This window comes from Aspergillus brunneoviolaceus (assembly GCF_003184695.1).
Source record: "Aspergillus brunneoviolaceus CBS 621.78 unplaced genomic scaffold BO95scaffold_40, whole genome shotgun sequence".
In the NCBI taxonomy this organism is placed as follows: domain Eukaryota; kingdom Fungi; phylum Ascomycota; class Eurotiomycetes; order Eurotiales; family Aspergillaceae; genus Aspergillus; species Aspergillus brunneoviolaceus.
This window is the reverse complement of record NW_020290770.1, coordinates 331,987-350,756: the sequence shown is the minus strand read 5'-3', so window position 1 is coordinate 350,756 and position 18,770 is coordinate 331,987. Positions and strand designations below refer to the sequence as shown.

At 54.7% G+C, this 18,770-nt stretch overlaps 9 protein-coding genes across 9 annotated transcripts; 5 read left to right on the top strand and 4 right to left on the bottom strand.

The window, feature by feature from the left end:
• Positions 1-45: 45 nt before the first annotated feature.
• On the top strand, positions 46-1,495 carry BO95DRAFT_474172 (NAD(P)-binding protein). Its single transcript, XM_025589781.1, has 2 exons — positions 46-503; positions 636-1,495. The coding sequence occupies exons 1-2, from the start codon at positions 249-251 to the stop codon at positions 1,359-1,361; spliced, it is 981 nt and encodes a 326-aa protein (XP_025441518.1). The 5' UTR covers positions 46-248; the 3' UTR covers positions 1,362-1,495.
• On the bottom strand, positions 1,446-3,988 carry BO95DRAFT_474171 (oleate hydratase). Its single transcript, XM_025589780.1, has 4 exons — positions 3,317-3,988; positions 3,021-3,217; positions 1,715-2,918; positions 1,446-1,573 (listed from the first exon to the last, which is right to left on the bottom strand). The coding sequence occupies exons 1-4, from the start codon at positions 3,644-3,646 to the stop codon at positions 1,538-1,540; spliced, it is 1,767 nt and encodes a 588-aa protein (XP_025441517.1). The 5' UTR covers positions 3,647-3,988; the 3' UTR covers positions 1,446-1,537.
• A 3-nt stretch (positions 3,989-3,991) lies between these two features.
• BO95DRAFT_443722 (alpha/beta hydrolase) lies at positions 3,992-5,321 on the bottom strand. Its single transcript, XM_025586716.1, has one exon. The coding sequence runs from the start codon at positions 5,208-5,210 to the stop codon at positions 4,065-4,067; it is 1,146 nt and encodes a 381-aa protein (XP_025441516.1). The 5' UTR covers positions 5,211-5,321; the 3' UTR covers positions 3,992-4,064.
• Positions 5,322-5,895: 574 nt separating this feature from the next.
• On the top strand, positions 5,896-7,152 carry BO95DRAFT_482862 (uncharacterized protein; the record flags this gene model as incomplete). The annotated part of the gene is made up of 1 exon (XM_025590265.1): positions 5,896-7,152. The coding sequence occupies one exon, from the start codon at positions 5,896-5,898 to the stop codon at positions 7,150-7,152; it is 1,257 nt and encodes a 418-aa protein (XP_025441515.1).
• Positions 7,153-7,438: 286 nt separating this feature from the next.
• On the top strand, positions 7,439-9,117 carry BO95DRAFT_498639 (uncharacterized protein; the record flags this gene model as incomplete). The annotated part of the gene is made up of 2 exons (XM_025590927.1): positions 7,439-7,732; positions 7,786-9,117. The coding sequence occupies exons 1-2, from the start codon at positions 7,724-7,726 to the stop codon at positions 9,115-9,117; spliced, it is 1,341 nt and encodes a 446-aa protein (XP_025441514.1). The 5' UTR covers positions 7,439-7,723.
• A 581-nt stretch (positions 9,118-9,698) lies between these two features.
• BO95DRAFT_164533 (YukJ family protein) lies at positions 9,699-10,870 on the top strand. The gene has a single exon (XM_025580754.1). It carries the CDS (start codon positions 9,803-9,805, stop codon positions 10,553-10,555), a length of 753 nt encoding a protein of 250 aa, XP_025441513.1. The 5' UTR covers positions 9,699-9,802; the 3' UTR covers positions 10,556-10,870.
• Positions 10,623-11,743, bottom strand: BO95DRAFT_164530 (SDR family NAD(P)-dependent oxidoreductase). The gene is made up of 3 exons (XM_025580753.1): positions 11,304-11,743; positions 10,943-11,225; positions 10,623-10,867 (listed from the first exon to the last, which is right to left on the bottom strand). Exons 1-3 carry the CDS (start codon positions 11,548-11,550, stop codon positions 10,690-10,692), a joined length of 708 nt encoding a protein of 235 aa, XP_025441512.1. The 5' UTR covers positions 11,551-11,743; the 3' UTR covers positions 10,623-10,689.
• Positions 11,744-14,447: 2,704 nt separating this feature from the next.
• On the top strand, positions 14,448-15,480 carry BO95DRAFT_415506 (glutathione S-transferase). The gene is made up of 3 exons (XM_025584354.1): positions 14,448-14,814; positions 14,893-14,996; positions 15,072-15,480. The coding sequence occupies exons 1-3, from the start codon at positions 14,610-14,612 to the stop codon at positions 15,414-15,416; spliced, it is 654 nt and encodes a 217-aa protein (XP_025441511.1). The 5' UTR covers positions 14,448-14,609; the 3' UTR covers positions 15,417-15,480.
• A 57-nt stretch (positions 15,481-15,537) lies between these two features.
• On the bottom strand, positions 15,538-18,500 carry aguA (alpha-glucuronidase). Its single transcript, XM_025584353.1, has 2 exons — positions 18,487-18,500; positions 15,538-18,435 (listed from the first exon to the last, which is right to left on the bottom strand). Exon 2 carries the CDS (start codon positions 18,157-18,159, stop codon positions 15,631-15,633), a length of 2,529 nt encoding a protein of 842 aa, XP_025441510.1. The 5' UTR covers positions 18,160-18,435; positions 18,487-18,500; the 3' UTR covers positions 15,538-15,630.
• Positions 18,501-18,770: the final 270 nt, after the last annotated feature.

Here is an 18,770-nt window from a genome sequence, read left to right as displayed (position 1 = left end):
CCCCCGCCTTCTCATCCTCCCCCGCAAAATGAGGTCACGGTGACTGACGGATCCGGTAATGGACCATTAATGCGCAAGGTTGATCGACTCCAGCTTCGAAAAAAATGTTCTAGCCTTCTCTCCACTTTCATACCTTATCCTTATTTCTCCACATGGACTGGAATATTCCCTTCCATCTTTCTACTTTCACTTTCACTTTCATATTCACCACCACAGCCTCTTAAGAGTCATACTCCACACCCCCAACCATGCCCCTCGCACTCCTCATCACAGGAGCCACCGGCAACCAAGGCAGTGCCGTGATCAACGCCCTCCTCGCCCAGGAACTCGATGTGGAGATCCTCGCCGTGACCCGCAACCCGCACTCCAGCGCCGCCCGCCGCCTCACCCAGAAATCCCCCAAGATCAAGCTCATCCAGGGGGACCTCGACCACCCGGCGCAGATCTTCGAAAATGCAAAGAAAGCCGCGACGTTGCCGATTTCCGGCGTCTTTAGCGTTCAGGTAGACCTGCCCTCAACTTCTCAGCATTTCCCCTGTCCCCCGGATTCCCCACACCCCCACAACTGTCACTACATCCAAGACAACACACTACATGTCCAGTACTGTATATTTACACAAGTGAAACATGTATAGAACCCCTTCGCCGCCGGCCAAAGCGTGCAAAAAGAAGAACACCAAGGCAAAGCCCTCATCGACGCGGCCCTGGCGCACCAAATCCCGCACTTTGTGTACAGCTCCGTCGACCGGGGCGGCGACGCCTCCAGCGACAACCCGACCAGCATCCCGCACTTCATCAGCAAGCACCGGATCGAGCAGCACCTGTTCACGCGGACCCGGGCAGCCGAAGCCGGTGGCACAGGCGGCGCCAGCGACAGCAACAGCACCACCCCCATGACCTGGACGATCCTCCGCCCGACCTTCTTCTTCGAGAACCTCAGCCCGACCACGGGCTTCACCGGCAAAATCGCCGCGACGGCGTGGGACGCCTACCTACAGGGGAAACCGCTGCAGTGCGTGTCCGTGGCGGACGTGGGCCACTTCGCGGCGATGGCGCTGGTGCGGGCGGGCGCGGCGGCGGCCCCCTTCCGGAACCAGTGCCTGTCGCTGGCGGGCGACGATCTGACCTACGAGCATCTGCAGCGGACGGTGCGCACGAAGACGGGCGGCCGCCCGCTGCCGACCACGTACCGCGTGCTGTGTTATCTGGTGCTGTGGGTGATGGGCGATCCCCGGACGATGTTCACGTGGTTCTATGAGCAAGGGTACGGGGCGGATATCCCGCGGTTGCGGAAGTTGTATCCCGGGTTGAAGAATTTGGAGGGGTGGTTGGAGGAGTGTGAGTGGGTGAGAAAGCGTTAGGTTTTGGGGGGGGGAGCTAGAAGGTGTATGTCTACGGGAGGAAAAAGTTGGTTCTTGAGTTTTGGGGAAGGGTGTGTTTGATATCCAATTTGATTTTCATTCGGGACTCATTTCGATAATGTACTCTACTGTACAACTGGGTATGTCGACATTGTAGTATCCACCATCTTATTACCTCATTTCCACAAAAGATCATCCTCGTTCAGAATAGCCTACATACTCCCAGTCTAACTACAACGCAACGGCAACCAAGACCGTTTCCTCAACTCTTTGGCCTTGTGCTGCTGCTGCTGCTGCTGTTCCTTCTCCCCCCCTGGCACAGCCTTCCTCCCCCCTTCCCCCTCCCCAAACACCGAAGAAACCCTGCCCACCAACTTCCGCACCGCCATCTGCGCCCCAAGCACACTATACTCCATGGCCGTAACCCCCGTCTCCCCCTCAATCTCCACAAACTGGCCAATCAACCCCAAATTCCAGATCGCGGGGGGGATCACGCGCGGGCGGTTGCCCTCGCCCCGCGGCAGCAAGCCCGCTGCCATGCGCGGCACGACGCAGGGGACGGTGATAGCCCCCTGCAGGATCCGGTCGGCCTCCGTCTCCTTGACCTCCAACTGCGCCAGCACCTCCCGCAGGATCTCCTCCCCCGTGCACTCCAGCATCGGCTTGCGCACCACCTCCCCGGTCCGCTCGGGGTACAAAGCGTACCCCCAGAGGACCTGTATCTCGGCCGGCTGGTCCGGGAAGACCGGTTGCGGCGGGACGTGCAGACTGACTACCCAGGGGGTGTCGATCAGGGAGACGAACATCGGCGATGATGATTCCGTGGTAGAATTGTTGTTTGTACCGGTGATACGTTCGAGGATGCGATTCCCGCCGGCGGCGCGGAGAGTCATCGTGAAGGACTCGAGGCGGGATTCCTCGAGGCGCGTGCAGAAGTTATACGCATTCCCTAAGCGACGCGGGTCCTTGGTCGTCAGCTCGAGCCATAGTAGCCAGTTCTCGTCGAGCTCGTGGTCGGCTTCCATTTGGTAGAGTGGCGGGGCGGTCGTGTTGCTGCCGAGGCTGGAGCCGGACATGGCGCTGCCCAGGGAGACGAGGACGATGTCGTGCGGTTGGACGGGGATGGTCTGCTCCGGTCCGTTGAGGGGGTGGGCGATGATGGCGGAGACGAGGCGCGGTGGGTAGGGCGGCTCGGTGGACGGTGGGAGGTGCTGCTGCTCGGCCTTTTGGGTGTTGTCGTTGGAGTTATGGCGGCTGCTGCGCTTGCGCTGGCGGGTGCTTGGGGTCGTGTGGACGCTGGCTGACGCAGACCCCGAATTGGAGGCGGCGGCGTCGTCGTCGGCGAAGATGATGTCCGTGACGGTGGTCTGGAATTGGAAGTCGACCCCTTGGCGGCGGAGGAAGCGGGCGATCGGGGCGACGAGCGACTCGTGGCGGTTGTATTGGCCGCCGTCCAGGGGACGGGGGTGCGAGCTGGTGACGCTCGCGATGTCGTGTCCGAATTTGTGCAGGGCGCGGTGGAATTCGGCGGCGCTGTGGCAGGATTTGAAGCCGAATCTGATGGCTGTGTGTCAGCGTTGCTCATGCACGAGCAGAAAGACTTAATAGTGCATGAACATGTCCAAGACCCCGCATCGTCAAGGGTAGGGATACACATACGTGGTACTCAACACCCCCCAGTAAGATCCATCAAAGAACCCCTTCGCAAAGTGATCCCGAATGCGCGATCTCCCCAACGTGACCTCACTTTTATTCATGAACCGAAACACTTCCACCCGATCCCGCAGCCCAAGACTTGTACTGTGTTTGCAGTCGATCCGGACGAGGCCGTGCTTCGACCGTCGGATGACCCGCGTCTGGTGGCACTGAGATTGTTGCTGCTGGTGGGGATGTTGTGTCTGTTCCTCTCCCAGCCCACCACGCTGCTGCTGATGATGCTGACCGGCTGTAGCCACCGGTAGACCCCAGTACTCGTATAGGTCATCCAAAACGCTCTTCCCCGGATTCACATCGGATGGAACCTCAGCGAACAACGTCGCCATCGCATCGCCATTCAGCAATGGCATCCCCCCCGCCCGGTAGTGATATCCTTCCTCTGCATTGCCGGAGCTGACGGTCCCGCCGCCCGCTTGGTCGAGGGTCTCGAGGATGTGGATGTGCGAGGCCGGGAGGTGACCTTCTTGCAGGAGGTGGACGGCGGCGGAGAGAGAGGTGATCCCTGCGCCGAGGATGTAGGCGTGAATTTCGGGGTGCGTGGCATCTGGTGTCTCCAACGGAAGGCGCATGGTGAGGATAATCTCCAGATGCAGAGGCAGGTTGTGGTGAATGAAGAAGACTGAATTTGCGCAGAGGACATGCGAGCAGCAAGCAGGTCTTTTGAGCGGTGGCGCGCTGATACAGGGTATGCAGGAGTGATGTCAGGATGGTGGTGGTTGTCACTGTACCCAGACAGTGCTGTGAACCATGGGTCGCATGCGGATGGGTCCCTTTGACGAAATGATGAGCGTTTCGGTTGTTGCTTGGGGTAGGGCTGACCTCGGCCCCAGGTTGATCGACAAGTATTACTCAAGTTACTGCAGATTCATCTAAGTTGATATTTCTTGGAGGCACTTAAGCCAATGTTGTGGTAGGTTGGTTGGAAAATCCGATCTAGTAAAAAATATGGTACGATACTATCTTCTAGCAAAGCGACGACAATTGACGTCATACACCCTCCAAACTCCGCAACACCGCCATCGACACCACCGCATCTCCCATGATCACATCGTGCAGCCCCGTCTTCAGGATCTCCTCTCGTATTACTCCTTGGGTTGATCCCCACTCCCTGATCGTCCCTGAAGCGCCAAGATCCACCTTCACATCCGCTTCCTCCACCCCATCTCGGCCCGACGCACGCACTCCACGCGCAACCAATTCCCGGGCATGCCACCAGGGAATATCATAATCATCCTCCGCGTGGATGACAGTGAGCCGATACGGCAAGCTATTCACTTCACTCGCGTGAATGAATTCCGCAATCCGTTCTCCGCTGCTCCACTGGTCGCGGATGAACCCTTGCAGCGCCTGGAACAGAACCGGAAACCGCGCGAGCGGACTTAGGATGGGAACTGTTCCGGCCACGCGGTATGTTGACACCAGGGTCGGGACATCGACAAAAGGAGCTACAAGTATGATTCCCTTGAACGCCACCGGCGGAGATTGGCGGGCGTGATGCTGGACGACGGCCAGAGTCACTGCGGTGCCCAGAGACTGGCCGAAGAGGAGAATGCGATGCGGCGGAATGTTGGCAACGTTCAGGGCCCAGTCTACGACGGCGAGAGCATCGGTGATAAGACCGGGCTCGGAGGGGGAGCCGTTCGTCAGACCGAAGCCGCGGTAGTCGAAGGTCAGCACGTGGATGTTTTTGGCTGGGTAGCCGGCCGCGAGAGCTCGGTAGTTGGGGACCCGATACCCTGACCCGACGGTTCCCCCGGCGCCGTGGAAGTGGAGGACGAGGATGGCATCTGGGTCGGAGGAGAGGAGGTTGAACGCGTGGCGCGTCGTGGTGTTGGTGATGACGCCCGGAGTATCTTCCGATAGGAGAGCACGCTCGTTCTGGTGATAGACGGAAAGAGGCAGGATGTGCCAGGCGAAGAGGCGGTGGCCGTCTGGTGTGGGAATGAAGAAGGAAGTGACTTGATTGTGAAGAAACCCGAATGATTCGGGGACCGTGAGGTCTTTGAACCAGGTCATCTGCACCGCATGCAGGTAAACCACATGCGCTTGGAAGCCAGGCCGAGTCAACAGTCCTAGCAGGGCGGCATACAGTCCGACGGCGATTGCGGCCGAGAAAGAGCCATATTTGACCATTGATAGCATGATGTCGCCTATTGTCATGACGAAGTGGTGGTTAGGAGGGAGAAGGACGAGAAATCAGAGCGAAAATTCCAAGGAGAGTGAGATTGGGAGAGTGATGTTGTGGACCATGAGAAGGTGAGAATGTGACTGAGGCTGGCGGCGGATCAGCGCTTATCGCCGACACTAAACCGCGGGGTCTCAAGCAATCACTACCTAGTAACATCAACAACAACTGGAGATGTCCTTTGGACCAGCGATTTCACCAGAACCGACCGTGTCATTCAGTGTAAATTGACCTGCGAGAAAAGATATTTTAGGAAATCCCAGCGCACACAGTGCTCGCAGAGAACTATGGCAAGTGCACAACCTATGATTCTGGCCATAGCAAAGGTCGAAACACCACCTACATTAGCGTGACAGCAGCGCTTAATTTCAACCTGTCATTCGGAGGAAAAAACTTGCTGGCGCTCTGGGACCTGGCATTCAACCATCTTCGCTGCTACCGACGCATTCCAAAACTAAGTAGAGTCTCATAGCCTCAAGCAGCGCATAACGTGCATACAAAGGCTACAAGAATCCTCGTTAACCAATTTGGCGTAGAACTGCATCATCTCTATACAAATATATATCCCGTTATCTTTAAGCCACGATAGAAACATTAAATCACTGGGCCTTGCATTCAAGACTCAACGTCCCAATGTCCTCAGTCAACTATACAGCCACCAACATAGTAACAGCCCCAACAACAACCTCCACCTCAACCCACTATCCCGAACTCGTAGGCTGGATCCCCGAGAACTCCGGCCGGGGCACCCTCAGCCTGCTCACCAGCTGCCTAACGACCCTCTTCCTCTGCACCTGGGTCGTAATCCACCCGCGCGTGCACGCCTCCATGCGCCACAGCTTCTTCCACAAGGTGGCGCTCTTCCTCAAAACCCTCATCGCACCGGAGTTTATCGCCGTCGAGGGCCTCCAAGAATGGGCGCAATGTCGACGCATGCGCCGCGATTTCATGATTCTAACCAGCCCCGAGATCAAAGACCCGCAGCACAACAACAAGCAAGCACAACCATTCACCCTCCTCCACGCATTTTACATCAGCATGCTCGCCCTGCGCTACCGCACCCCGCTAGGCGACCGAGTCCTGTGGCCTAACCAGTACGTCTGGCTACTGCAGCAGGGCCTGATCGAGTGGAAGGACCACACCCGCTGGGGGCTGGCCGTCACGGACATCGAGGACAAGAGTAAAGCGGATGCAGTGGCGAAGCTGATCGCGCTGGCGCAGGTGCTGTGGTTCGTGGCGCAGTGCATCCTGCGCGCCGTGCACGGGCTACCCCTGGCGCAGCTCGAGGCCATGACCCTGGGGTATATCCCGCTCATCGCGGTGACTTATTTCTTCTGGTGGCACAAGCCCAAGGATATCCGGTCGCCGACGGTGGTGGAGCTGCCCGTAGCGATGACGAGCGAGCAGCGTGCGGTGTTTGAGTGTCTGGCGGTCAGTCACAAGTTCGACAACGAGGGCTTGCGCGATCAGGTCACCTACTGGAGTATCTGGTACCTGACACCGCGGGTGTTCGAGAAGGAGGAGAGGGATCGGATGATGGCGGAGCGGGTACTCGAGACGAAGAAGAGCTCGTCGGAGTCGCCGGGGTCGTCGGGGTCGTCATCATCCTCACTTGCAGATCCACCAACACATGTCGACTTTCAGACAGAAGGAAACAAAAAGGAAATTGTGGTTGCTCACTGGGATCCCGATATATATCGCTCCAAGCTTTGGCCGTTGACGTGTCTCTTCGGAATGTCGTTCGGGGCCCTGCACCTGGTGTCATGTAATGATGTCTTCCCCACCACGGTGGAGTTGTGGCTGTGGCGTATCGCGGCATTCGTGTCCATGGGGTCCATGCTGGTGTTCATGCACTTCGAGAAAGTGGTGCTCCGATGGGAGGGATTGTGACTATCGTGAGCCTGTCTTCTCCGGCGTTGTATCTCCTGAGTCGGATGGTGATGATGGGGGAAGTGTTTGCGGCGCTGAGGGCGGAGGAGCCGGCGATCTACGATACTTACGAGGTTTCCTCCTACTGGGTTCATTTGTTATGAAAGGCGCAACTGCATAGAGAATCAGAGATGTGAAGCGGGCTGAGCCCTGGCTGAGAATAGGATTGTCTGCCATCTTGGTTGCTGGAACCGAGGTTGAAATTATGCGCTCAACAACTGATGGAAACTCTACATCTGCGTCCTCCATTCGCCAATATGGGAACCCTCTCAGTCTTGCAGAGAAGATGGAGCCTTCCTGCCTTGCTAGAGAAGGTGCTCATTGGAACGTCTCGCTGACTTCCTTCCAGTTACAGCATGGATGACTGCTTTTCAAGTAGGCAGTCGCTTTCCCTCTAGCTGTAAGGCCCTTTTCTCGCTCCTCCAGGTCTTGACCTCTCCTGCATCTGTCTCCTCATACCTCATTTTAATACACCAAACACACTTATTCTTCCACAACAGAACCTACATCTATCGTTACCACGTTGTTAGCCATGGCTAGTGTAGGTACCCTTCTGCCTTTACCGACCAAGCACAAGCTCACGATGCATCGCAGAATTGGAGGCCACCGCCGTGTTGGGACAGGACTCAGCCTGTGGGCCCACTGCAGTCTGGAAACCCACCGCACCCTTGGAATACACCGAATCCTCAGGGCCCAGATCAGTCTGGGTACCCACCGCAGCCTTCGAATGCACCGCAGCCTTCGAACCCCTCGGCGAACCCAGATGCGATCACAACAGCTCAGCCGACGATATTGTCAGAAGCTTCAACGCAACAAGACAGTTCGACGCAGGCTGAAGATAATAGGCTGAGTCAGGAAGCGCCGCAGGCTCAGAACCGGCGGCGGATTCAGATCAAGCGGCAGGTCCAGAGGCGGGCCCAATGGCAGGTCCAATGGCTTAGGTGGATGAGCAGTATCTTGCCGAGAAGGATCTTGCCGGAAAGGATCTTCCACAGAAGGATCTCCCCGCCAAGAGTCTTCCTGAGAGGAGACCCATTAGGACAGCCTCAAGAAGCAGACCTGCCGTACGTATCCGCAAGGCCTTTGGCATCGACGGGCCAACTTCCTCCTGCAGAATCGAATCCCCCTTCTCGCGAGTACATCTGGGGGTGGATTGACCGCCGAGGTGGAGGGCTAAACTACGATGACCTGCCTACTTGGTTGAGGGACGCAAGCCAGGGGTTAAATCTGAAAGGCGCATTCGATGCCATGACTGAGCTTGCAGGAAAAATCCCAGGTGACACTAGCGCCTACTTTGAGTTACTCGCTAAACCAGTAGTGGACGACTTCTACCACCAGAAGGCACTCACCCCTCAAGAGAGTGATTCCAGTATGATGGTGAGCGATTTCGCCGCAACGCAAACTCGTCCATATTACGCGGCCCTTTTTGCTACCAAGCAAGGCCGGCATTATGGTACAGCTTGGCACTGGTGGGCAATTGCTTCCGTTCGTGAGGCTGGTCCATTGAATACGACGGCGTCCGACCCTGGCAAGCCACAACATCTCTTCGTGTATGATCCGAGGCCCTTGCAACTAGACCTTGAAGGGCCAAGGACTACGCGAGGCTTGCGTGACTTTCTTCGAAATGATCAATACCAAATGCTGAAGAAATTGAATCAGGAAGTCCCCATCAAGTATCTTTTTGTCAATCGGGCACGACTGCGGATGCCCGACCTGAGTGATCGCCTTCGAGGGACCTTATGGTGGATCTTCAATATGGTCAGCCGTGGTGATATGCCAATTGCGATCGGATCAGAGCTAAGCGATCTTCGATGCAAGGCAGTCGACGCGGTCACTCTGGAATTTGAACACGATGAACAAGATACGGGAGCAGAGACAGAGCGGAAGTTGATCTTGAGATCGATTGCAAGAGCGGTTGAGCGTTGATACTTCCATCACATAGTTAGTGTTAGGTAGAGGACGAAATATACTTGCTTGCCTTTGACAAGAAGAGTTGAGAAAGAACAATCCACAGTAGGTCTAAGACAAGTTGAAGTTCTGGATTACGAAGAGTCTGTCAGCTATCCAGCAACCAGACTGGCAGACAATACTGTCCTCAGTCAACTTCCAAAGACTCCTCGCCTTACGAAAGAACTACCTAGATGCCCTCGAGAGGATGTTCGACATGCATCCCATACCTGAGGCAGAATAGTCGGGGTGTATTGTCCGCTTCGCTAGCATCGATGGCAATTGGGCATCATATACACAATACTCACCAATATTCATAGCCTCCCAAACAACCTCCCAAACGAGAGCTATCTCTCTCCGGGTCTGACCTTCTCCACTAAACAATCCTTTTTTAGATATCGACGATCGTCCCCATCGGATCCACCCTGGTGTCACACTAGCAGCTCCATCGCGATTCTCCACTCTCTCCTTTTTTTCGAGCATGTCAATAGCCTCACTCCCCGAAGCACTGTCAATTCCACAAATAAATACAGTAATCAGTCCACTGCCCCCTTCCAGAAGCCCTGTAGAATATTAGACTCAAATACAAACACCGCCAAGCCATCCACCAGCCTCTGGCTTACCGCCCAAACAAACAGCCACACTCAAAGAACATCCCGCCATAATGCCCATCCCCAACTACGGCGTCTGGGTCGGCCACCCGCACCGCTTCCACGCGCAAAACGCCCACCAAGACCACACGACCCCCCACATCAACCTGTTCTTACGCGACGGCCCCTCCAACCCCGACGACGACCGCGAACACGACCACCACAGCGCCTCCGAAGTCCAAGTCGCCATCAACGTGAAATCCACCCAGCACGACACGCGCCTCGTCTTCTGGTTCGTCCGCGACTTCACCCACCACCCGCTCGTCCACGAGCTCACCAGCCTGGCCCCGGGCTTCCACCGCATCAAATCGCACCCGGACAACGCCGACGACGACGACGAGCGCGAGCTCCCCTACCGCCACCAGCAGCACCACCCCACCCTCGTCGGGCTGGACTACCTGCGCACCACCCCGAGGTTGGTGGATATCGAGGCCGGCCGCCTCCTCCCGCACGACATCCCCGGCAGCGATAACGATATGCTGGATGAGCTGGCGCCCATCCTCAAGGAGGCGATCCACCGGCGCGCGACGGCGTATGTGTTTGGGAGCTCGTTCGGGACGGGCATCCACGACGTGCATATGAACCAAGGGAGTCGGAAGGCGTACGAGGACGCCGTCTTCAAGGATGGCGCGTTGGTGTTTCGGTTCCCCGATGGGCGGTGGGAGGCGGTGTTTCTGGCCTTTGCGTCGCAGGCCGTGCCGACGGATTATCGTGGACGGGCGGTCGTTGGAGGCGAGGGGAGGGATTTGGGGGAGATTTTGGGGTGATTTTTTTGTAAATCTCGTGGGATGAAGCTTGGAGGGGGCTAGATGAGTGTGATTGCATTATGATCAGTCTTTATATAGATTATGGGACGAGATAGAATGGTACTACGAATGGAACTGATAGACAGCCAAGTCAGTTAGTTGCCCAGAAACCCTTTGCCAAACACCTTGTATCCCCCGCCCTTGACGAAGGTCTGCTGCCACGGTTGTTGCTCCTTGTTCTCGGCCAGCTCCGCGAAGAGCTGCGCGTGTGCCGCGCCGTCGATGTCGCCTGAAGATGACCCGTCCGCTCTCCGCTCGTCGACGAAGTAGAACCTTGACTCGGGTCAGTGACGAAAGCCCACGGTACCAGAAATTCCAAATCAGGATGGAAACAACAAGAAAACTCACTTGTATCCCTTCTCCCGGTACGCGATCGCCGCACACTCGATCATATGCGCAGTGGCCGTCTTCCCTACCCCCAACGTGAAGAGCGGAGGCACGGCAACCGTGTTCAGTGCGTTCCCCGTGTACAGGAACGTCCGTGCTGCGGAGGCAGGCAGGGTCTCGAATCCCTCGACAGCCAGCTTGGCGGCGACAAAAACACTGGTGGTGTTGACGTTCAGATCACGGGTGAATTGCTCGGTGGTGATCTTGAAAACGTCGTCGGCGTCCGTTGGGGTCAAGCCGTAGGCTAGTTGTTCCCACACCAAAGGTTAATAGCTTTCTGGTATAGATTGCGGAGAAGTTGGCTGGAGACCGGAGAACATACCATTGTAGATGACCACGCTCGGAACCCCCAGGGTGGTCTTCACGCGCGAGAAGACGTCATGGACGGCCTGGGGGTCGGCAAGGTCACATTGGATATGGAGCTGGGTTTCAGTACTGTCATCGGGGTTGACGTTTCGAGCCGTGAGGGCGACTCGGTAGCCCTTCGCTGCGAAGTGCTGGGCTGTGTGCTGGCCGATGTTGCGGCCGGCACCGAGAATGAGGACGACTGGGGGTGCGGTGGTGGTCATGGTGGTTGACTTTGGGGAATCAATTCAAAGTGGGTCTGGTTTGTCTGATAAACTGATGTATCAAACCGGCGGGCTCGATTGCGAGATCTGACCGGTATTTATCTGATCATTGCGGTGGTTGGTGAGGGGGCATTACAAATGCGATCACTGCATGAGACCCTGTCGAGTATTAGCAACAGAAAGTCAAAGAAAGATTGATACGAGCTTGCTTATACAGCGGGCTCTCCGGGGTCTCTCTGAGAGATGATGAATGCGGACGTTCAGATTAACTTAAAGTTCACTTTCTATGGATAGGTTCCGTATTCGCAAAGCCATGGTGCAGTTTCCCGGTTCGAAACCGGGGACGGGGATGGGAATTGGCTCATCTCTCTTCCCCAAGTTCAGAGCTCAAAAGCCTCTGTAGCATGCATTAGCAATCAGAATTGCTCAACCAAGTCCCGAAACGGCTTACTGCTTATGGTAAGAAACTAGGGAGTGTCTTTGGTGGCTGGATACAAATGATAAGGACTTTAGCATGCGCCAAGCACGCAAGAGATTCCCGCTTACCAATTCCGCGGGGTAGATGCATAAGCAGAGCTCTTACAGTCAGACTCGACGAAACCTCCCTGCAGAGAAATGACAATTCCCAATGGAATACACCTTGGGATGAAGCTAATGACTTCACTCATATCTCGTTGGCTCAAAAGCAGAAGCAAGAAGGAGATCAAGATGTCAGTGGATAAAGGAAAGTTAGACTGCTGTGAGTAATGGTGCTGTCGGAAAGTGGTCTACCCGACGCAGCCAGCAAAGGATCAGTCTACCCTTATGTTCTGCGCCTCTCTCCAGATCCGTCCTGAGTGTCAGAATAGTAAGTATCCGCCAGCCTACACCAGATTCTGTGAAATTCCCCTCGAGAAATGCCATTCAAGCCTTCAACACCACCAGAACAATTATCTCACCAGCAGGCCGGGCCGGTGAACATCTAAAGGACCTAATCCGGAGAACTGTGTGTCGATGCCTTCGTCCTAGGATGTTCACCCTCGGTTCCAATATCGCCATCACTATCAGCATTCATATCAACTTGCTTCGGGCATGCCCGCTTTCGCAAGGCTGGCACAGATCGGAATGGGAAGTCCTCCACAGTCAAGTTTCTCCATTTCTCGTGTGTGTGGAGACCGTCAAACGACGCGAGTAAGTACTGCCGGTCGAACTTGGCTAGCTCCGGGGAAGGACTTGTGGACTTTTGTCGGAGAGCAGTTAAGTGAGCGCGGACCATCAGCTGTATCGTACAATCTATATGGATGAGCGCAGCCATCAGAAGTCAGTGTGAAGTGGCCGACTTACACTTGAGGAATTTTTGCCCCAGTGCAGAGCAGTCTTGGAACGAGACGACTTTTGTAGCCCAAGATAAGATGTATGAGGTCCATTCTACATCGTATGCGGCATTCAGGACACAACGTAGCTCCTTGAAATCTGCACACTGTGTGAGTCTCTCTCGCTCGTGCTCTGGCTGGGACAGAACCCAGCGTTCATAGCATTTGGGTGCATGATTCAGACTGTGGCTCTTCCAGATCCAGTACCAGTTGCGGACCCGCTCGACTGCCTCCTTATGAAATTGGCCTGGATTGATCTCCGGGATTGCCTCTTTCACCGGCCAATCCAAGCGTGAGTTGTCGAGGCCTGCTATGAATTGCCGCTGCGCGAAACGCTTCAGCTTGGCGGCCGTATCCGGATCCGCCTCTAGTAACGGGTATCGAGTCTTCCCTTGCGACTTGCACGTAGTCGTAGGACTTTCTTGGGCTGTTTCCTTGGTAAGAACTGGAGGTGGTGATTGTGATGATGATGAATCGGCTGGTCCGGTACGACGGAGGTCCGGACTGCGCCCCAGAGCCTCCATTGTAACAGATGGTCTAGAAGTCTGAGATTGTTAATCTGAGCTCCACTGGCAAGTTCAGGCGGTCGGACGGGAAAATGCGAAAAGAAATTACTTGGCTGTTTGCAGTGTATCGCAGATCACTCAAGGATAAAGTATCAAAAGATGACTGACTATAGTCAATGGGTATGTGCTGTTTCTGAATACGCACGGTAGCAAGAGGGTAAAGCTTGAATGATCCTGAGGTAGAAGCTCAGACGACGGGATGAGAGATATGATCAGTATTCAGGGTAGTGAATTGCAGGTGAATGAATCATGTGTGTTCAAGTCAATTGATTTCTCAAACTACTTCTTTCGCCCAGCTGCAGAAGCCTACGGTTCTGAGCCAACAAAGTGTTTCGAGGTAATGGAGCTTGTCACTTAGGAAAGTCTTGCAACATCATCATCATCCTCGTAGGCATAGTAGGCACACTCTCTTTAGTGCTGTCATTTTCTATAATCCGTTGATAGGCCCAATCAACAAGTATATTAACAAGCCCATGAGCTCCCGTGGCAACCTTTATCTCCCAGCCGACTTCCGAACAATGCTCATTTGTCCATTTGATCCTGGATCCAGGGGGAACCCAGATGCTTGTCTCAATCTAGCCAAAGCTTACCACAGCCCCGGTGACTGCTGCTTCACTTCATGTACCATGATTGGGTCCAGATTGGCTCATTTCACCCTGATTGCCGCAACCATGCCAGTTCATGCCGGACAACAGTAGTGCAATCCTCCAGGCTTAGCCCGCTAGCGCTGTGGAACCCTCTTTGCTGATATTATATACTCCAATACGGAGTGCTGTACCTTGTATGCAACAAATACTTCCCATCTCCCCATCTGAGACAACGATTCTTGTTGTTTCCAAGCTGAAAGTGGATTTGTGATCAGCCAGGATGATTGCTAATGCTTATTCGGGGGACGCGGAAGAAATTCCGCGTTCTACCCTTGGAATCTCGTAAGCGGGCCCCAGTTTTCAGGATCCACCCATGATTGCATTGATTGCATCGATTGCATCCATTTGACCCCGCCATTGCTCGTGCCTACGCATATATACCTTACGTGTACTCATCCTTGTCTCTCACTTCACGCTCACTATCCCTTCATCTCAATCTCTCAGTCTCCTCCCTCACACATCAACTTCACTTCATCTCTTCACAACCCGCCAAAATGGTCCTCAAGCTCCACGGCCTCGCCATGTCGACCTGCACCAAGCGTGTGCAGGTTGTCCTCAACGAGAAGGGCGTCGACCACGAGTTCGTCCCCATCGACTTCGCCAAGGGCGAGCACAAGTCCGAGGCCTACCTCGCGAACCTCCAGCCCTTCGGCAAGGTCCCCGCGCTCGAGGACACCGAGACCGGAGTCAAGATCTTCGGTACGTTTGCTCCCCCCCCCCAATCACCCTCGCTCCCCGCATTGCCAGCTCTAACACACACTCTCTCTCCCACTACAGAAAGCAGAGCCATCGGCCAGTACATCGCCTCCAGGTACCGCGGCCAGGGCAACGAAGTCTCTCCCCCCGAGTCGGACCTGAAGGCCTTTGCTCTGTACCAGCAGGTACGTGGCTCACCCATACCCTGCCCCTCTCCCAACACAACAGCTGGACCCTAACCCACACATCTGTAAACGCAGGCTCTCTCCGTCGAACAATCCTACTTCGACCCCGCCGTGTCCGGCATCGCATTCGAGAAGGTCTTCAAGGCGTACAAGGGTCTGGGCCAGACGGACGAGGGCCGCGTGCAGGCGCTGGTCGCCCAGCTGGACGCCGCCCTGCAGGGCTACGAGCGCATCCTGTCCAAGCAGAAGTACCTGGCCGGTGACAGCGTGACCCTGGCGGATCTGTACCACCTCCCGTACGGCGCCTTCGTCGAGCCGTTCGGCTTCGCCGAGCTCCTGCCCAAGTACCCGCATACCCAGAAGTGGTGGGAGGAGCTGAAGGCCCGCGAGAGCTGGAAGAAGATCGCTGATGCTAAATAAGTAGCTAGCCTATATTTAGGGATTTTGTTTGAGTTATGAAGCGAATGATATGATTTCTTTTCACACGTTTTCGATCTATGCCAGGAAGGTGGCATTTTGGGAGGTTCGGTCCGTAGTAGAGGGGTTGGAAATGGTATGCGATTGAGAATAATGTCTACAGAGTTGATCTTCTGCGCTATCAGGGCGAGAGACATCGATATATGTGCACTCCCACCTAATCCACCACTCCGGCTGGAAGTACCACTACGTAATCCACTGGCGCAGGCTCAACGCCATCCGGCCGTCCGACAATCTTCAACTCATCCCCCTTCTGGACCTTGACTCCTTGAAACGTGATCCGTGTCGCCGAGTGACCATCCAAGTAGATGGAGACAGAATTACCCAGCGAGTGGTTGCGGAAGTTGCCTACCCATTCGCCCACGACTTTGTCATTGAGACTCAGTGTCCAGTGCGACTCGCCACCGTATAGATCATAGTAGTTGACGCCTATGTCGTACGTCCCCGCTGGAAAGTTGAGCGTAGTCTGCGCTGTCCCGGTCGTTGAATTCGATGTGGTCACAATGGCCGTTACATTCGAGGCCGTCTCGAACGGACTGACCGTGTACGGTTTGTATCCGTCCAGCATCATGCTCTCCGCCTCGATACGCCAAGGATGATGGCCCACCCGTCTCTTCTGGTCAGGGATGTCCGTAAGGTTAAAATAGAAGTTGTTGATGGCATCCCGCCAGACGATGGAGTGCCCGGCTTGGTATATGAGTCGGTCAAGTACGGCGTCGTATCTTTCCTTGTCAATCAGGTGGTGTAGGGATTTCCACTGTGTGACGAAGGTCTGCGCAGTTTCGGCACCGGCATAGTGGGCATCGTAAAAATGCTGGATGACAGTCTTGCCGGAGTGAAGCCGGTGCGTCCAGGGGACATGGTGGAACCATAGAACTAGATCATCGGGAGTGGAATTGAGGTACTCATATCGTTGAGCAATCTCTGTAGGGTATTGACCTGTGTAGCCGGTTCCGTTCCCGACGGTTCGATCCATCCCTACGGACTCGTGGTCTGCTCGAGTCCACTGACCCCATCCGTTGTTGTCTTGAGAGGCCGGGTTTGGGCCGTAGTGGGTGTAAAGAATGTCTGTCAGGGTTTGGATGCCTAGGTTTCCACTGTAGTTCTCGTAGGCTGGCCAAGAGGCCATTGAGATGTTGGTAATGGTATTGATAATTTGAGGGTGTGATCCGAAGGTAAGCCGGATCCAGTCTTGCAAGATACCCTCCGAATCATCTTTCGGACTCCATGCAAGTCGACCATATGCGTATAGATTTGACATGGCAATGTGGCTACCTAACCATGTTGTATTGGTGCCAACATTCACGACAGCCGCCCAGCCGCTAAGGGTGCGATTGAATCGTTCTCCAGATATAATGTCCCGGACGCGGGAGGGTTTGTGATCAACTCGAAGGTCAAAGTCGAGAATAGTCTTCCACAGGGGTGGAAGGTAGACGAGGTGATTCTGCTGACCCAGATACTCCTGGCTGACCTGAAGCTCAATAGCAGTATTGGTCTGGAACAGGTTGGCGAAAAGAGGCGATACGGGCTCGCGCACTTGGAAATCGATGGGCCCGTATTTGATTTGCACAACCACATTCTCCTCAAACTCGCCATCCAGGTCTTTAAAGTACTGGACTGCTGCCTTGGCTCGGTCTGCCTTCCAATCTGACTCATTCAAGTTACTGTCGTAGACGAAGGCCCGGAACATAAGAAGTCCCCCGTGCGGCTGAAGAGCTCGCGCGAAAAGATTTGCACCTTGCGACAACGTCCGATTGTATGTGTTGGGGCCGGGCTGACCTTCAGAGTCAGCCTTGACTAGATACCCTGCCAGATCGGGAACATGATCATATAAGCTGTTTGTGATATTATTCCACCAGGCAACAACGTTTGCGTTGAGTGGATCGAAGGTGTCTAAGCCGCCGAGTGTTTCGGGAGATGCGAAGTTGAGCGATACGCCGATCTGGACACCGTAAGGTCGACATACATCTGCAATCCGAGCAAGTCCCTTCATGTTTTCAGATGACAGTAGAGTTGCATTCGCATTGACGTTATTGACGATCAAACCATTGATCCGCGTCGACGCAAGGAGGCGAGCATATTGCTTGACTGGTGCCAGGTCATCAACGACCCGACCGTTCTTGAAGAAAATCGACGATCCGCCGAAACCTCTCTCAATCGAGCCATCCATGTTGTCCCACTGATTGACCCAACGTATTGGCGCATGAGGATTGCTTGCATAGGCGACATGGGAGAAGTTTCCCTGGGCTAGCAGGGAAAGGTACTCGTATGCTCCATATAATGCCCCTCGCTCGCTCTGCCCCAAGATTTGGACAGATTTGCCAGCAGATCGCAACCAAAACCCATCCTGATCGAGTTCTGGAATGCCAATAGTGGCGTTGCATTTATGCCGGAATTCGTCAAGTGTCGCAACCAAGACTGAGGATGATGTGTCACAGCGTGATTGCGTGGTTGACAGGTCTTTCGAGAAGATCGACTGGAATCCGGAGTTCAACTCAGCGCCTGCTGTTGCAATTGGGCTTCCTTCGATGCCATTGAATAGAGTAATGTGTGAAGGTAGACCCTGCAGGCAAGAAGAATCACAGGGTACCGGAGCAAACCGCAACCAGCCAGCGAACCCATCCTCTGCCGCAGCCAGGGGCAGTAAAAGGCCCAATAATGAAAACGCGAAGCCAAACTGGATCATTGTATCATCCAATTTGGAAGCAATGCGTTGAAGACAGCTTGAAGGCACAGTCAAGCACCTTTGCCATTCATATATGATGATCAACTAGTACTCGTCTCCTCTCCCCGCATTATCGGACCACAAGCATGGGGAAGTGACCTCATGCTAAATGCTGCATTCAGGCTGTTATCGCCGACTAAGTTACCCGATGAAGCCGAGTAGATGTCAGCCATGTTGCTTAGTTGTGGGCTTACTGAGCTCATGGCTGAAGATAGCGCTGCCTTAGTGAGCTACCAGCTACGTTCATAGTCAGCAAAGTTTCAGCAAGTATAATGAGAATTGGAATACAATCAGGACAACCATGAACGATGTTTGAAAGGGAAACTTAGCCAATTTTGCCGAGAAACATGTTGTGCATCACTGGTTAGCCGACATGCAGCGTGTCTGCCACGGAGAATCTCCGGAGTTGTGATGCAACATGGTGGAAGAACAGGCGATCGCCCATTTTAGGCAATTTACAAGACAGCGCTCAGAATCGCGCTAGTCCGGTATGGCTCACAATATGCACGTGACTTGGATCTTCATATCAGGTATAGCGTGATCTTTCCTTCCACCACCAAAGATCTAATATC

What these genes read in the sequence shown, in the direction of transcription:
- BO95DRAFT_164533 (XM_025580754.1), top strand. Translation starts at nt 9,803, where the DNA reads ATGCCCATCCCCAACTACGGCGTCTGGGTCGGCCACCCGCACCGCTTC.
- BO95DRAFT_164530 (XM_025580753.1), bottom strand. Translation starts at nt 11,550, where the DNA reads ATGACCACCACCGCACCCCCAGTCGTCCTCATTCTCGGTGCCGGCCGC. An exon ending in GAGCGTGGTCATCTACAATG is followed by an intron (nt 11,226 to 11,303) that starts GTATGTTCTCCG and finishes GGGAACAACTAG; the next exon opens with CCTACGGCTTGACCCCAACG. An exon ending in TACCGGGAGAAGGGATACAA is followed by an intron (nt 10,868 to 10,942) that starts GTGAGTTTTCTT and finishes ACCCGAGTCAAG; the next exon opens with GTTCTACTTCGTCGACGAGC.
- BO95DRAFT_443722 (XM_025586716.1), bottom strand. Translation starts at nt 5,210, where the DNA reads ATGGTCAAATATGGCTCTTTCTCGGCCGCAATCGCCGTCGGACTGTAT.
- aguA (XM_025584353.1), bottom strand. Translation starts at nt 18,159, where the DNA reads ATGATCCAGTTTGGCTTCGCGTTTTCATTATTGGGCCTTTTACTGCCC.
- BO95DRAFT_474172 (XM_025589781.1), top strand. Translation starts at nt 249, where the DNA reads ATGCCCCTCGCACTCCTCATCACAGGAGCCACCGGCAACCAAGGCAGT. An exon ending in CCGGCGTCTTTAGCGTTCAG is followed by an intron (nt 504 to 635) that starts GTAGACCTGCCC and finishes AAACATGTATAG; the next exon opens with AACCCCTTCGCCGCCGGCCA.
- BO95DRAFT_415506 (XM_025584354.1), top strand. Translation starts at nt 14,610, where the DNA reads ATGGTCCTCAAGCTCCACGGCCTCGCCATGTCGACCTGCACCAAGCGT. An exon ending in GACCGGAGTCAAGATCTTCG is followed by an intron (nt 14,815 to 14,892) that starts GTACGTTTGCTC and finishes CTCCCACTACAG; the next exon opens with AAAGCAGAGCCATCGGCCAG. An exon ending in CCTTTGCTCTGTACCAGCAG is followed by an intron (nt 14,997 to 15,071) that starts GTACGTGGCTCA and finishes CTGTAAACGCAG; the next exon opens with GCTCTCTCCGTCGAACAATC.
- BO95DRAFT_474171 (XM_025589780.1), bottom strand. Translation starts at nt 3,646, where the DNA reads ATGCGCCTTCCGTTGGAGACACCAGATGCCACGCACCCCGAAATTCAC. An exon ending in ACGAGTACTGGGGTCTACCG is followed by an intron (nt 3,218 to 3,316) that starts GTGGCTACAGCC and finishes CAGTGCCACCAG; the next exon opens with ACGCGGGTCATCCGACGGTC. An exon ending in TGGTGGGCAGGGTTTCTTCG is followed by an intron (nt 1,574 to 1,714) that starts GTGTTTGGGGAG and finishes GGGAGTATGTAG; the next exon opens with GCTATTCTGAACGAGGATGA.